Below are 14,034 nucleotides of genomic sequence, written 5' to 3'. Positions count from 1 at the left end.
AGAAGTGAAGATATTAGACAAAAATGTAATGTACAGTGTATATATAAATGGACACAAAATAGAAAAAAGAATGAAATAATCACATAAGCATGGAGAGACACGTGTGGTCAAAATAGCAAGAGATAAATCATTAATCGGCAGAAGAAGTATCGGACGACCGCGCAAAAGATGGAGTGACAACCCTTCCATAGAGGCATTAATCCGTCAATGAACAAGCAGAATTGCTTATAAAGAGGAAGAAGAAGAGGAAGAAGATCATTTATAATCTAAATGAAGATACCGATGACCGTGATTATGAGTATAGATCTAATTCTTGATTACACTGTAAGGTAATATGTTTTCATTTTATTATTAAGAACAATTTTAAATAGTACTACTACAATTTAGAAACAATAAATTTGTACTTTTCTTCCCTTTTTTCACTAATAATTGTATATTTCTCTAAATAAATGTAAAATACATGATCAGTTATTTGTTTATCTTCGACAGTGCTTAAAATGTTGGGAGAATTTGCAATTAACTGTCTCAGCACAGCGAACCATTTAAGTCAAAGCTCACATCCTTAATCCAACGTAGGTGCAAATTCGTGAAATATATTGTGTGTACAACCGTATTCACCGAAACGAATATTTTTGACGTGACAACGTCTTAAATTAGGTTGTGGCTCGGAGTCACTCATGAAAAAGTGTAACGCCCGCTCACGTCTGTTACGATGAGTCACCGAACGAGAGAGAGGCCCGCCGGACCGGCGAATGCCTTGCGTCTCTCTACCACTCAAACATGATCGGTCCGCTGCGCGCGCAGCACTAGAGAATTAGGCGCGTTGAATCGGTGCGTGCTTGTGTCTCTGTCTTTCTCGAGCGTTCTTGGCGTTGGAAAACCGAGAAAGCGTCATAATACAAGTTCACACGTGTGGTTAAAGTATCGTCAGCTGTGTCTGTAGTGAAAATGTGGAGTGCTTAGATTCGTCATTTACAACAACTACAACAATAAAGGTAAATAATTGTACACTAATATTTCATTATCGTAAACTATGATTGATTGATTAATTGTTAGATTGACACAAAAGTTGAGAAACTGAGTTTATAGGTTATGTCATACTATTGACAAATGTTGATAGTGTTAAGTAAATTATTAGTTTAAATCACTCTGCAATCAATCGTAATTCAGTCGATTGAGAAGAAACAGCGCGTATTGCTAGTCAAACATTTAAAAATCACTCAAATAGAAATTAGTTAAGTTTAAGTTTACATGTACAATGTTTTAGTAAACAAAATATATTTCTATAGTTAAAATTTGTGCAATTCTTATTTTCATTCAATTCCTTGTTCCTATTGTGCAATTTAATAATATTCATATCAATAAATATTCTACCGAGAAAAAGACGTTGTCACGTAAAATCTTCGCCCGTAAAACCGACTTTACAGGCAACCGATTTTTTTTACTTGTGTTTTTATTTTCAGTTTTAAATTGTTTAAGTAAATTAGAACCAGATTTGACATAGATGACTTCCTGAACATTATTTTGGGATATCTCAGGAAAGTCATTATGCAAAAATATCTAATGGGAATGTTTTTTCGAACGAACCAGAGATTGTCTACTGGACGATGACTTGAGTGTACGCTTTATAAAAAAATCTACTTCTTTTTATCATTATGTAGACTAGACTCTCGCCGTCTTTACTCTATTTGTTATCATTCGGCTTATATGATCGTTCCATTCTACTCCAAAAAAATCTGATTGGATACATTTATTTGAACAATTCGATTATAATAAAACAATTTTTTGCGGTGATATTAATGCCCACCATTACATGTGGGGTCCGATCCCAGATGACCGTAATGGTAGAATATTAGTCGAAATCATACATTTTTTTCGAATTACATAGTTTCTCTAAATAACGGAACACCTACTAGAATCGTCCCGTGTGGAAATCATTCTACCGTTGATTTGACTATCACCTCAGCTACAATAACAAATCATATAAACTGGTCAGTATATTCCGACACATTGGGATCCGATCATTTTCCTATTAAAATAAAACTTAAAATTAACCCTTCTTCATTCCTAATTAATCCATCAACAAAATGGAACGATTGAATAGTTATTTGGTAGGATCTTATCGTCCGTACTTTAGAAATTCTTTCGGTATTCTGTCCTCTCTTGGTGATTTTCTATTGTTCAATTTCCTTAATGCTTTCTTTACCTCTTTCTCCTCAATATTTATTTCTTCGTTTGTCGTCACCTCTGGTGTTGGTGGTTCATTATCGTCATCTTTAGCACATAGGGATCGAAAGTAGACTACCCATGTTTCCTTTTGAATGTGTTTCGTTTTTATTAGTTCCAGTAATTACTATTTAAATGGGAATAAGCCACAATTAAAGGTTAAAGTACGTTTATTGACGTTTCAATTTCCACTTCGGAAATCGTTCTTAAAATACAAACCGTTTGTATTTTGAGAACGATTTCCGAAGTGGAAAATCTAAAAATCTAAAATCTAAAATCAATTATAGACTATGTCATCATAAAACAAAATACTAATATGCAAGTACAGGACACAAGAGCATACAAGGAATAATATGTGGTTCAGATCATTATATCGTAAAATCAAAAGTAACCTGTCCATTTAGATATAAAATAACACATAATCAAACAAATTGTCAACCCCAACAAGAAAAAACTTTGGAAAAAAGAAGTTATAATTTGGATAGTTTGACCCAAAAGAGTACAAGAATACTATATCAACAAAGACTGGATGGCAAACTAATAAATATAAGTGAAACATCAACAGTAGAGGAGGTATATAAAAACGTAGTCGTTAGCGTTAAAAAAGCTGCAGAAGAAGCACTCGGCTCTAACACTCAAAGACAAAGTGAAAAACTATGGTGGAACAAAGAAATAGAAGCACAGTAGAAGAGAAAAAGCAAGCGTATATCAGATGGCTGAGCAGTAAACAACAAAAATATAGAGATGAATACCTGGAACTCAAAAGAATAACAAGAAGAACAACAGTAAAAGCAAAAAGAGAAATGTGGGATAAGAAGTGCCAGGAAATTAATACCTACCTGGGAGGCAGAAAATGGACAGAAACATGGAAGTTCCTCAGTAAAATAAGAACTAACAAAAGGAAGAGCACAAACATTCAATTAATATCCACACAAAATTTGGAAAAGTACTATGGGGAACTACTAACAGAAAATAGGGACGAATACTTAACTCAATCACCAACAGAGGTTAATATTGAAGGAGAAGATATAACAATACAAGTGATAGAAATTGGAAAAGCTATAAAAGAACTGAAAAACATTAGGTCTCCAGGACCAGGGGATATCCCAGCCGAACTAATAAAATGTGGATCACAAAAATTGTTTGAAACCGTCACTTGGTGCATAAATCAATTTATAAATGGTTCTCCCGTACCCGACGAGTGGAAAATTGCTTATATTTCGTCGATACATAAGAAAGGAGATAAGCTTAAATGAAAAAACTATAGAGGGATATCAGTCATAAGCACATTCAGCCGTTTGTATGGACGAATAATTAGAGACCGCATTGAGAAGGATTACAAAGACCAAGAGGAAGAAGAACAATCCGGTTTTCGAACAGGAAGAAGCTGTACTGATAATATCTTCTGCCTCAAACAACTAATAGAAAAACAATTAAGCACAAATTAAGAAACCCACCTCATGTTTATTGACTTTCCAGAAGGCGTATGATACAGTTCCTGTAAACAAACTCTGGAACGTGTTACGACAGACGAATATTAGTGTCACCTTAATAAAAGCCTTAAGAAATTTGTATGAAGGGTCAACATCACAAATAAAAAATGGAAACAGACTATCGCAAAGCTTCCTGGTTAATAAAGGTCTACGTCAGGGGTGTTGTGTATCACCGACCTTGTTTAAAATATATGTTGCAAAAGCATTAAAAGAGTGGAAACGAAAATGCAGAGGCATGGGCGTAGACCTTGGAGAGATTTGCTTGTATACATTGCAGTTTGCTGATGACCAGGTTGTTATAGCAAACGCTAAAGATGATTTGGAGTACATGGCAAGGAAATTACAAGAAGAATATGGAAAGTGGGGACTAGAAATTAATACAGAAAAAACAAAATACATACTAATAGGTACCGAACATCACATTAGAAAATAACGTAATCATCATGCCCTGCGACCATTACACATACCTAGGAATCGATTTTGACACAACGGGGAAAGATGATGAAGAAATAAAGAGAAGAATAACACAATCCAGAAAAACAATAGGTTGTCTAAACACCGTACTGTGGAGTCAAATAGGAAAAAGAGGAAAACACAATATCTACGAATCTCTTATTAAAAGCAGTCTATTGTACGGAGCGGAAACTTGGCGAATAACCGAAAACAACAGAAGGAAACTGGAGGCAGTAGAAATGGACGCTTTTAGAAGATCAGTAGGAGTGTCACGCAGAGAGAGAATACGTAATGATTAGATAAGACAGCGAATGGGGGTTGACGGCTCCCTAACAACAGACATAGAAAGAAAACAGCTGATATGGTACGGACACGTTCAGAGGATGGATAACTCAAGACTCCCAAAAATAATTATGCAATGGATACCACCAAACCGCAGAAAGAGAGAAAGACCCAAGAAATCTTGGAGAGAGGGAGTAACGAGGTATATATATATATATATATATATATATATATATATATATATATATATATATATATATATATATATATAAATTGAAACGTCAATAAACGTACTTTAACCTTTAATTGTGACTTATTCCCATTTAAATAGTAACTACTTTAAAATGCCACAAGAAAATAGCTTCAGAACATTATTAGTTCTAGGTTACTAACCTTGCCACCTTCCACATTTTATCCGGGCTTGGAATCCGCTGTGATAACCATAGAACTACTCAATTCACCCCGCAATTGCCCCAGGCAGTAAAAGGTCTTCAGAAGGGACAAATCACGTATCACACAAACAAAAAAATCACAACATGACTATCCTGGAATCCATTATTCTGGACTAACGCCTCATTCACATATTTAATCAGTGAAAAGGATCACTTACACAACAAAATCATACAGAATAGAATCTCACAACATACTAGTATTCTGATTGCCAATAAATAATATATTAAACTATCAAAATTAGTTTAAAAAGACAAGCTTTTGAGTTTATGCCTGCTTGAGAAGAAGCTCGAGTTTAAACCCAAATTTTAGACCTAAAGACCAAAATAAGCTAAATTTTAGATTTATAATTATTTTTCTACAATAAAACAACATTTTATATATCTGTATAAATGGAATAAACCACAACAACAACATTTAACCGTAGAATGAACAATAACTGCTTCAGTTCGTGTACCATCAGTACTGTTAACTGTACATCTTTGACTTCCCATACTCTTTAAATTGCATGAAATTATGAATCAGTAATTCGTAATCGCCAGCAATCGCTTCAAATCTGTTTTGTTACCAGCAGAGCCATTACGTGCCCACGAATTTGTGCAAGAGTTATGTCAAGAGGTGCGAGATGTCCATGAAGAACTATGTCGTGTTTCCGGTGAGATTGTGTTCTCTCGGAGCAGACTCTTTCTCTTTTTATCCTACACTGAGAAACTAAACGATTACGTCTAGGCATTATTTTTAAAATACACTTTTATGACTTGTTGAATAGTCTAATTGGACAATCCTATCGTTTATAAAAATTATGATAAAACTGCTTGTTTCGTTAATTTTGCCTCTATTAACTTCTTTTTAGTTCTGTTGAAACTGTTTTGAATTTCTTGGTTGCCTTTCAGTCTCATTTTGATATAAAAAATTATTCGTTTTCAACGTGTGTACTTTTTCTTAAACTTCATGGGGTTCTCTTAATATTGGAACAGAATAAACGGATTAGTAGTTAAAATTACTTATTTTTAAGGTCATCTTGCCCCAATGCGGAAGGCTTAAATAAAGGGACCAGTATTTTTTTTTGCTTTTGGTAAAATAATTTTTTCTTAAATTTTCTTAAATTTCTTAAATAGAGCAGAAATTCAGATTTCTGCTCTAATCTGTGCCCTCTAAGAATTGCAAGGCAAAACAGACGTTGATAAAGATGTTATTAGAGACATGGGGAATCTAAAATTGCATTCCACAACATATCTCCTCTATTACTCATAAACAGTATACCAGAATAAAAGGAAAAAGACAGTTAAGATTGGATTTCACGTATAGTGCATCTGTATATCCGCTTATACGTCTTTCACCCTAAAAGGGATCTTCAGAACGGATATTCACAGACGCTCTGAACGTGAAAATAAATCTTTACTGTCTTGGTAGAAGCAACTCTAACATGGCTTCGTATGGACGCAAATAGCGACATCTGATAATAAATCAGTAAACCAATTTTTAGAAACCAAATTCAGATTTCTGCTTTAATCTGTGCCTTCTATGAATTTTTTCTTCTTTACACAAATATACCCGCGTTAACCACTAGCGGGAGAACATGCGTAGAAAAAAAGATATATAATGTTTTACAATTTGGTGTATAGTGCGTTAAGAAATATAGTAGAATGCTCAGATTTGTTGGTTTTGATAGTTCTGCTTTAAGGCAACTATATGTATAGTCTTTAGATAAAAAATCCGTAAAATAGTTTCGAAGCACAATTCAGATTTCTGCCTTAATTTGAGCCTTCTAAAAATTGCAAGGCAAAGCAGACGTTGATAAAGATGTTAATAGAGACATGGGGAATCTAAAATTTGCATTCCACGACATGTCTCTTCAACTAAGCAGAAATCATTAGCGAATTGGTTTCTTGTACTCATACAGAGTAGATTACGTATTAACATCTTTATCAACGTCTGCTTTGCCTTGCAATTTTTAGAAGGCTCAGATTAAGGCAGAAATCTCAATTGTGTTTCGAAACTATTTTACGGATTTGTTATCAGATGTCGCTATTGCGTCCATTTCGAAGCCATTTTAGTGTTGCTTCTTAAATAACAGAAAAGATTTATTTTTCACGTTGAGAACGCCTACGAATTTCTGTTCTGACGAGCCCTATTAGGGCGAAATACGTATAAACAGATACATAGACGCTTTGTACGTGAAATCAAATCTTGACTGTCTTTTCATTTTATTTTTAGATAAAGTTCAACGGCTGATTTGTCTGGCAATAAAATATGTTTTTAAAGATATTTATTTTTTACTAAGGTATATTTTAATTAAAGAAATTGGGGACTTTGAAGTAGTAAATAGTTTCATATACCTGGGGTCCCTAATAACAAATGACGGAGGGTGTGACAGAGAAATACGTAGATGGCTGACTATTGCTAGAACAGCTATGATAAAACAGCTATGATGGACAGAGCCTCGTTCCTAGTCCTCCTCTGAATCCAAACTGGGTATCATCTATATCTTCTTCTTCTCTTTGTATAGTCTTCCATGTATTATTTTGAGAAATATCTTAAGTGTGTTGCTTATTAAGGAAATTGTTCTGTACTGGGAGCATTCTGTCGCATGTATTGACTTTGGTAGTGTTACAAACGTGGACAGCAACCAATCTTCGGATATTACTCCTGTTGCATATTCTTTGTTGAACAGATCTAAAAGTATATGCAGCGTTTTTTCGTCAATGCATTTAATTAGCTCAGTGGGTATCTGATCTGGGGTACTGATTTTGCGGTCTTTGAATTTCTAATTGCCTGTTCTAATTCGCACATTATTATTTTTGGTCCTGTTTGTTCCTGTGGTTCTTCTTGTATCATTCTATCTTCGTCGAATAGTTTAATTATGTATTCTTGCCAAAAACTTAGTTTATTGTTGATGTCTGCAATGAATTTACCATTATAATCTTTAAGTATCTCATAATGTGCTTCCTTTTTAGAATTTTGTTAGTTCTTTTATTTTTTTATGCATAATAAATCTGTCGTGTTTTCTGTCATACTCTTCTATTTCTATGCATTGATCTGTTAATTGTGTTATGTTATCTTAAACACATATTTATTAACATAGACACGACAGGTATAACTTCCTTCAGCTTATTATAGAAGGGAAAATAGAAGGCAGACGCGGCCCGGGCAGACGACAAATGACCTGGCTGCACAACATCAAAGATTGGACAGGATTAGGCTTTTAAAGTTTAAAATAAGGAAAGCCCAAAATAGAGAAGACTTTGCAGAGGTCATCGCCAATCTTCGCTAAGAAGACGGCACCTAAAGAAGAAGATCTGTTAACCACTTTTCCTTGGCCTTTTTTATCTCTACTTTAATTCTACTTTGTAGTTCTTTATATTTTAGTTCATTGCTCCCTTTGGCTTTTCTGCTCTCTTCCATTAATGCTAGAATTTCTGAAGTCATCCACTTCTATTTTTTATTTGTCTTTTCAGGCTTTCAATTTTCATCTGCAGCCTTTAGTAATGCCTTCTGAATATTGCTTCACTTCTCATTGACATCTTCTGATGTTAAGCCTTCTTCTTCTACTTCGGTTAGATTTGAGTTAACTTGTTGGATCACTTTTTGATGTATTTCTCTTTTTCTTAATTTTGTATAATCAAACGTTGGTTTATTTTTGGATTTTACAATATTTTTGAGTTTCACGTGCATTCTAGCTATCAGCGAGTTATGGTCTAAGCTGACATCTGCTCCGGGGTATGCTTGTACTGCTTTAATTGTGCGTGAAACAATTTTTAAAGATTTTTATAAACTTGTTAATCATGATTCACAAACATCTTACTTATGTGGACAAAAAAACCTAACTTTAAAATTAACCAATACTGCTTAAAGTGACTCCAGAAAATACACAAGACGATATTATTTGACAAGAAAAAGTCTTTTAGAGTTTCAGAGTTTCAAAAAAGAGTTTCAGATGATCAGATTACACGTGCTTTGTGTAATAAAGAGCAAGGTTTCCCTCTTCTAAGGATAGAAGAGGGAAAAAGAATCAAATTATCCTACGACACAATTTGTTTTTAGGGATGTTTTTAGAAAAAAATTTATTATAAATTGTTATGCACTTATCTGACAATTTTAACAAAAAAAGAAACATAAACTTTGGCAAGCTTAAAGTAAGAAAAAGAATTGCATCTTCGAAAGGCAGAAAGCGCACGTGCTGGGATAGCATTGGATTCGTAATTGGGTAAAATATCTAAAAACAATGTAATTGTAATAACGTTTGATCTCATGTCACCATTACCTACACCTATATATCTTTTAACTAGAGTATGTTACTACAAAAGACAGTTGTAGACATACCGCTTAAGTACCCACAACTTGTCAGGAAATCGGACTCACAATACATGTACGTTTGGCATGAATCCATAGCATCTAGAAGACTTCAACAGATTGGATCTTGTATACAACACTATGTTAAAAACTATATTAACACGTCAAAATTAATTACGTATAGTGATCAATCAATCGGTGAAGTTATAAATAATTTTATTGCTTACAAATAAATAACATACCTTTGCCGGTTTTACACTTATTAGTTTCAAAATTTGTACACTTAGAAGTCTGAAAGACGCTTAACCTTCCGCTACCGGAGGGGGGTACAGATTGTACCCCAAATTCGATTTTTCATGAATAATTTTTAAAAATGTTGGAATTTTGTTTAACTGTTCTAGTTACTTCTTCATTGGGATGTGTAAAAGCATATCCAACCATTTGTTTTCAATTTGACATATTTTTACCTATGAAAAGTGCAGCACTGCGCTTGGGGTACAAGTTGTACCCCCTCCTCCGTCAACCGAGGTACAGTTCATTGCGGTCTACGCCACTGACGAAACCAGACGTTTTGCGCACGGCACCAAACCTGTTGTTTGCAATAACACACAAATCAGTTCTGTGGATGACTTAGTGCTAACATACCGTTTTAGTTTATCCATTTGTGATTACACGATTTACCGATATGTCGAAAAAAATAAAGTTAGACCTTCGGAAAGAACAGGATCGTGAAACTGCAGTGCAATGGTTAGAGGAAAGTGATGATGATTACCTTTCTGAAAAAGATAGTTTATCGGATGATTCAGAATTAGATGATAATTTAGAAGTAGCGGAATATGAGCCTGAATTTCTGCAGGTAATTTTTATTTTTGTTTTATGTACGATATTTCTATCTTGAGTTTATTATATTTTAGCCATCTGAGAGCGACAGTAATGATTCTGATAAACCAGTTTTGGGGGCAGTAGATTCCACATTTATTTCCAAGAATGGTACAGTTTGGAAAAATCGTCCTTTACGACAAACTAGATGTCGCACAAAAAACTTGCTCGAAAAACCAGGGCTTACAGAAAAATCTAAAAATGTCGCTAAAATTAGTGATTGCTTCAAATTATTTGTAGATGAGAAAATTGTAGAGATCATCGTCAAATGTACAAACCAGAAAGCGGAGAAATACTTTCAGGATTGGAATGGGAAAAATCCTAATAAAACAAGAACCTGGATGCCCACTGATTCAGTGGAAATTTATGCGGTCTTGGGACTCTTGATTACGGCGGGTGCGCTAAAAGCCAATAGGGAACCAGTGCACTTTTTGTGGTGCCGAAACCCTTTGTACAGTCGATCTATTTTTCCGGCTGCCATGTCACGTGACCGATTTCTAGATTTAATTTCACTTATGCGATTCGATGATTTGAACATTAGAGAAGAACGTAGAAGTTCTGACAAACTAGCAGCTTTTAGGGAAGTGTTTACAAAGTTTGAATATAAGTAACAATAAAAAAATATATGGTGTCTTGAAAAAATTAATTATCGTTTTTTTGATTAGCTTTACATTTTGTACATATTATTGTTTGAATTGTTGTGGTTGTTTGATGTTCAGCACAAACAAAGAATTATTAATAATTAATAATACAAACTAATGTTTGTATTTTGAGAACGATTTCCGAAGTGGAAATTGAAACGTCAATAAACGTATTCTAACCTTTAATTGTGGCTTATTCCCATTTAAATAGTAATTAAACAAAGAATTTACAAGAATTGCACGTTTTTCTGCTTTTGCGGTCCTTCTTGCGTGGACAAAGTAAACATCGCCCTGAGGATTTCAAGATGGTGGCGTCGTTTTCGCGATTCTCCCTTGGTGGCGGTGGGCAAAATTCGTACATCGCGTTTATAATTCGCTTATGGAATTTTTGTGGACATTGTAGTCGCCTATCGACATGGGGCTTAATAATTTCTTGACCCAGGTTTAGTAAAAATTATCTGCTTCTGTGAGAAGCTTCATACGCACGAATGGAATTCTTTGTCGTCCACAGTACGTATGCATTCAGACCTTCAATGTCTAGAAGATTTTGAAACAAAACTAATGGCCATCTCTTAGAGGCTCTTTTACAAGAATATTCATTTACCATCTTATCCATAGTATCTACGGCACCTTTTGTAGAATTGTAATGCAAGATTATGTCTGGCTTATAGTCCGTCTCTTCTCCGCTAATTTTATCGTCGTTATGTTCTGTACTCAATAAAATTACTGCCTTATTCTTTTTAGGAACGTAAGACGCCAGTGTTATTTCCTCAGTGAAGGCAAAAACTGAGGACTTTTCTTGTCTAGAAATATTGGGTAGTAGGGCTGGAGGGATATCCTGCTTATTTTTTCGAAGTGTTCCACATAATGTTATTTGTCGATCTAGGAGTTGTTTTGCCAAGGGAACACTGGTAAAGAAATTATCAGTAGTGATGCCATAACCAGTTTTTAGAAATGAGACCAAATCAAGTACTACTCTTTTGCCCTGGTCTTTTTCTGGTTTGTTACCATCTTTTCCAGTATAAATCTGAAGGTTAGCAGCATAGGTGATTGTTGCATCAACTAGAGCCCATATTTTGATGCCATACTTGGCTGGTTTTGATTTAATGTAGACTCTAAATGGACACTTACCTCTAAAACTTACAAGTTGTTAATCAACAGTTAGATGAGAGTGGCACTTAAAACTTTCTTTACAGTGTTCTACAAACTTTGACGGAGGGGTACTCTTTTACCCCTCCGTCAACTACAAAACAACTGGACCCTTCGGTAGCGAAAGGTTAAAAAAGCAATGCATTCGGTTTGGTGGTTGCTAAGATATCGAAGCTTAAAGTTAGCGTGCATTTTCCGTTTAACATTTTTAAACGGGCTCATTTTTAAAGAAACACCCTTGTCTTGTTATGTACTTTATATATAAAAATTTTTGCGTGATGAAGACATCAAACTTTAAATTGTATTAAAAAAATTTTATTTTATATTTATTATTATTATATTATTATTATTATTAACTTATTTAAGTTAATACCTACATAAAAAAGTGTGTTTTACATCATCTATTTCTAAATAAGGTTTCCCAGTGCACACCAACTATTGAAGCGTGGGCTGTTGACTCGCTCGCAACTTGCGATCGGCACGGGCCAGGCAACTTCTACGAGGCCGTAAACAAGAAAATAGAAGAAGAAAGACGACGAAGAAATCCGTTGTTCGCGTTACTGCGGTTTGTGGCTTGTGGCTTTTTCAGTTTTGACTTGTGCCAACAATGATACAAAAAATTGGTTGAAATTCAACACAGGTATCGGCGTCTCGTATGTTACCGTATAGAATCCACTTTGGCAATTTGTCGGACACATCGATGAATAATGCTAACTAAAAACAGTTGGCAACACGTTCAGCTATAAAATTCTTCAAAAACTTACGAATTAGCAATAGCGATATAAAAGTTTTTATTATATGAATTTAATGTGTCATTATTTAAAGCAACGTACATAGATTAGAAGCCTTTTAACTCTTCACAATAATAAATTATTATAATACATTATGCTTTATAGGTATATTATATAAGGAAGGCAATAGAGAATGTATTACGTAAGAAAGCGAAAATGACTGTCGTGTTTCAGGGAAAAATTATATGGAATAAGTGGGAAATTGAACTTACAGCCTTCGCATTATATTAATGATGAAAAGAATTTAAAGTTTATCAAGATTTAACAGACGTTTTATACCTTAGTAACAAAAATATTATAATGAACCATCAAAAAAAATCGTAATTCATATAGACCACGGAATAAGCTTTGTATGTGAAATGCAGTGGCGCACCCAGAATTTGTCTTAGGGGGGGTTTGAAATTTTTTATGCTACCATTTTGAGTCCCTAAAATTTGGGTTTTAGTTTAATTTAAAGTACTAAAGATAGCAGTGCCAAAGATTCAGATATCTATTATCCTGCCTACCAACTAAAACCACCCTCTCTTACTTGTGCGCCGTTGACTGTCGCACGTACTCCGAAAGTGGGGTGGCCACTGTAAGGCTGACGACATTTTTGGAACACTCCCTTCTCTCATCTAGATTCTATCTATTGTTCTAAAGCTATTTTCTTGTGGCATTTTAAAATAATTACTATTTTAATGGGAATAAGCCACAATTAAAGGTTAAAATAAGGTTAATGACGTTTGACATTAATCCAACTTGTAAATACAATACATTTTGAAGACGGCTATCGCCGTATTCCCCTTCTCCTCCGCCAATCCTCCCGGTCCAAGGCATGCTCCTCCTCCAAACCTCTCGGTTCCATCGCTCTTCTAATTCCTTCATTCCATGAGCGTCGAGGTCTACCTCTTTTTTTTCTTCCAGAGGCTTCCGTTTGTGAGGTTTTTGGGGCCAACGTTCGTCAGGCATTCTCAATAGATGTCCAAACCATTTTGAACCTCTTCTTTCTATTCTGTCAATGACCGTTTCTGTAACATTCATGTTATTTCTTTTGATTCGTTGGTCTTCCTTTCCTGCCTTGATGTTCTAGCACTTCTTCTCAAATAATCCATTTCAACTGCCAACAATCTTCTCTTCAGGTCTGCATTAATTGTCCATACTTCAGAGCCATAACAAAAAACTGATTAAACCATGGTTTGCCCTATTCTTTTTTTGTTCCTTTTGGAAATGTTTTGATCCCACCATAAGGAGTTCAGACATCCTACAATTTTACGTCACTGATTAATTCGTGTTTAATTTCGGTTTCTTCCAAGCCGTTTTTAGCAATGAGTGGACCTAAATATTTAAATTTTTCCGCTTGTTTGATTTCCACGTCCTTGTCTATCAACACTTCAA

At 34.7% G+C, this 14,034-nt stretch overlaps 2 protein-coding genes across 2 annotated transcripts; both read left to right on the top strand.

The window, feature by feature from the left end:
- The first annotated feature begins 2,882 nt into the window (after positions 1 to 2,882).
- LOC140439003 (uncharacterized) lies at positions 2,883 to 3,482 on the top strand. The gene has a single exon (XM_072528637.1). It carries the CDS (start codon positions 2,883 to 2,885, stop codon positions 3,480 to 3,482), a length of 600 nt encoding a protein of 199 aa, XP_072384738.1.
- Positions 3,483 to 9,753: 6,271 nt separating this feature from the next.
- LOC140438500 (uncharacterized) lies at positions 9,754 to 10,789 on the top strand. Its single transcript, XM_072528159.1, has 2 exons — positions 9,754 to 10,053; positions 10,112 to 10,789. The coding sequence occupies exons 1-2, from the start codon at positions 9,883 to 9,885 to the stop codon at positions 10,685 to 10,687; spliced, it is 747 nt and encodes a 248-aa protein (XP_072384260.1). The 5' UTR covers positions 9,754 to 9,882; the 3' UTR covers positions 10,688 to 10,789.
- Positions 10,790 to 14,034: the final 3,245 nt, after the last annotated feature.

The sequence above is a fragment of the Diabrotica undecimpunctata genome, chromosome 4 (assembly GCF_040954645.1).
Source record: "Diabrotica undecimpunctata isolate CICGRU chromosome 4, icDiaUnde3, whole genome shotgun sequence".
Taxonomy (NCBI): domain Eukaryota; kingdom Metazoa; phylum Arthropoda; class Insecta; order Coleoptera; family Chrysomelidae; genus Diabrotica; species Diabrotica undecimpunctata.
The sequence above is the reverse complement of the archived record's forward strand: the minus strand, read 5'-3'. Positions and strand labels throughout refer to the sequence as shown.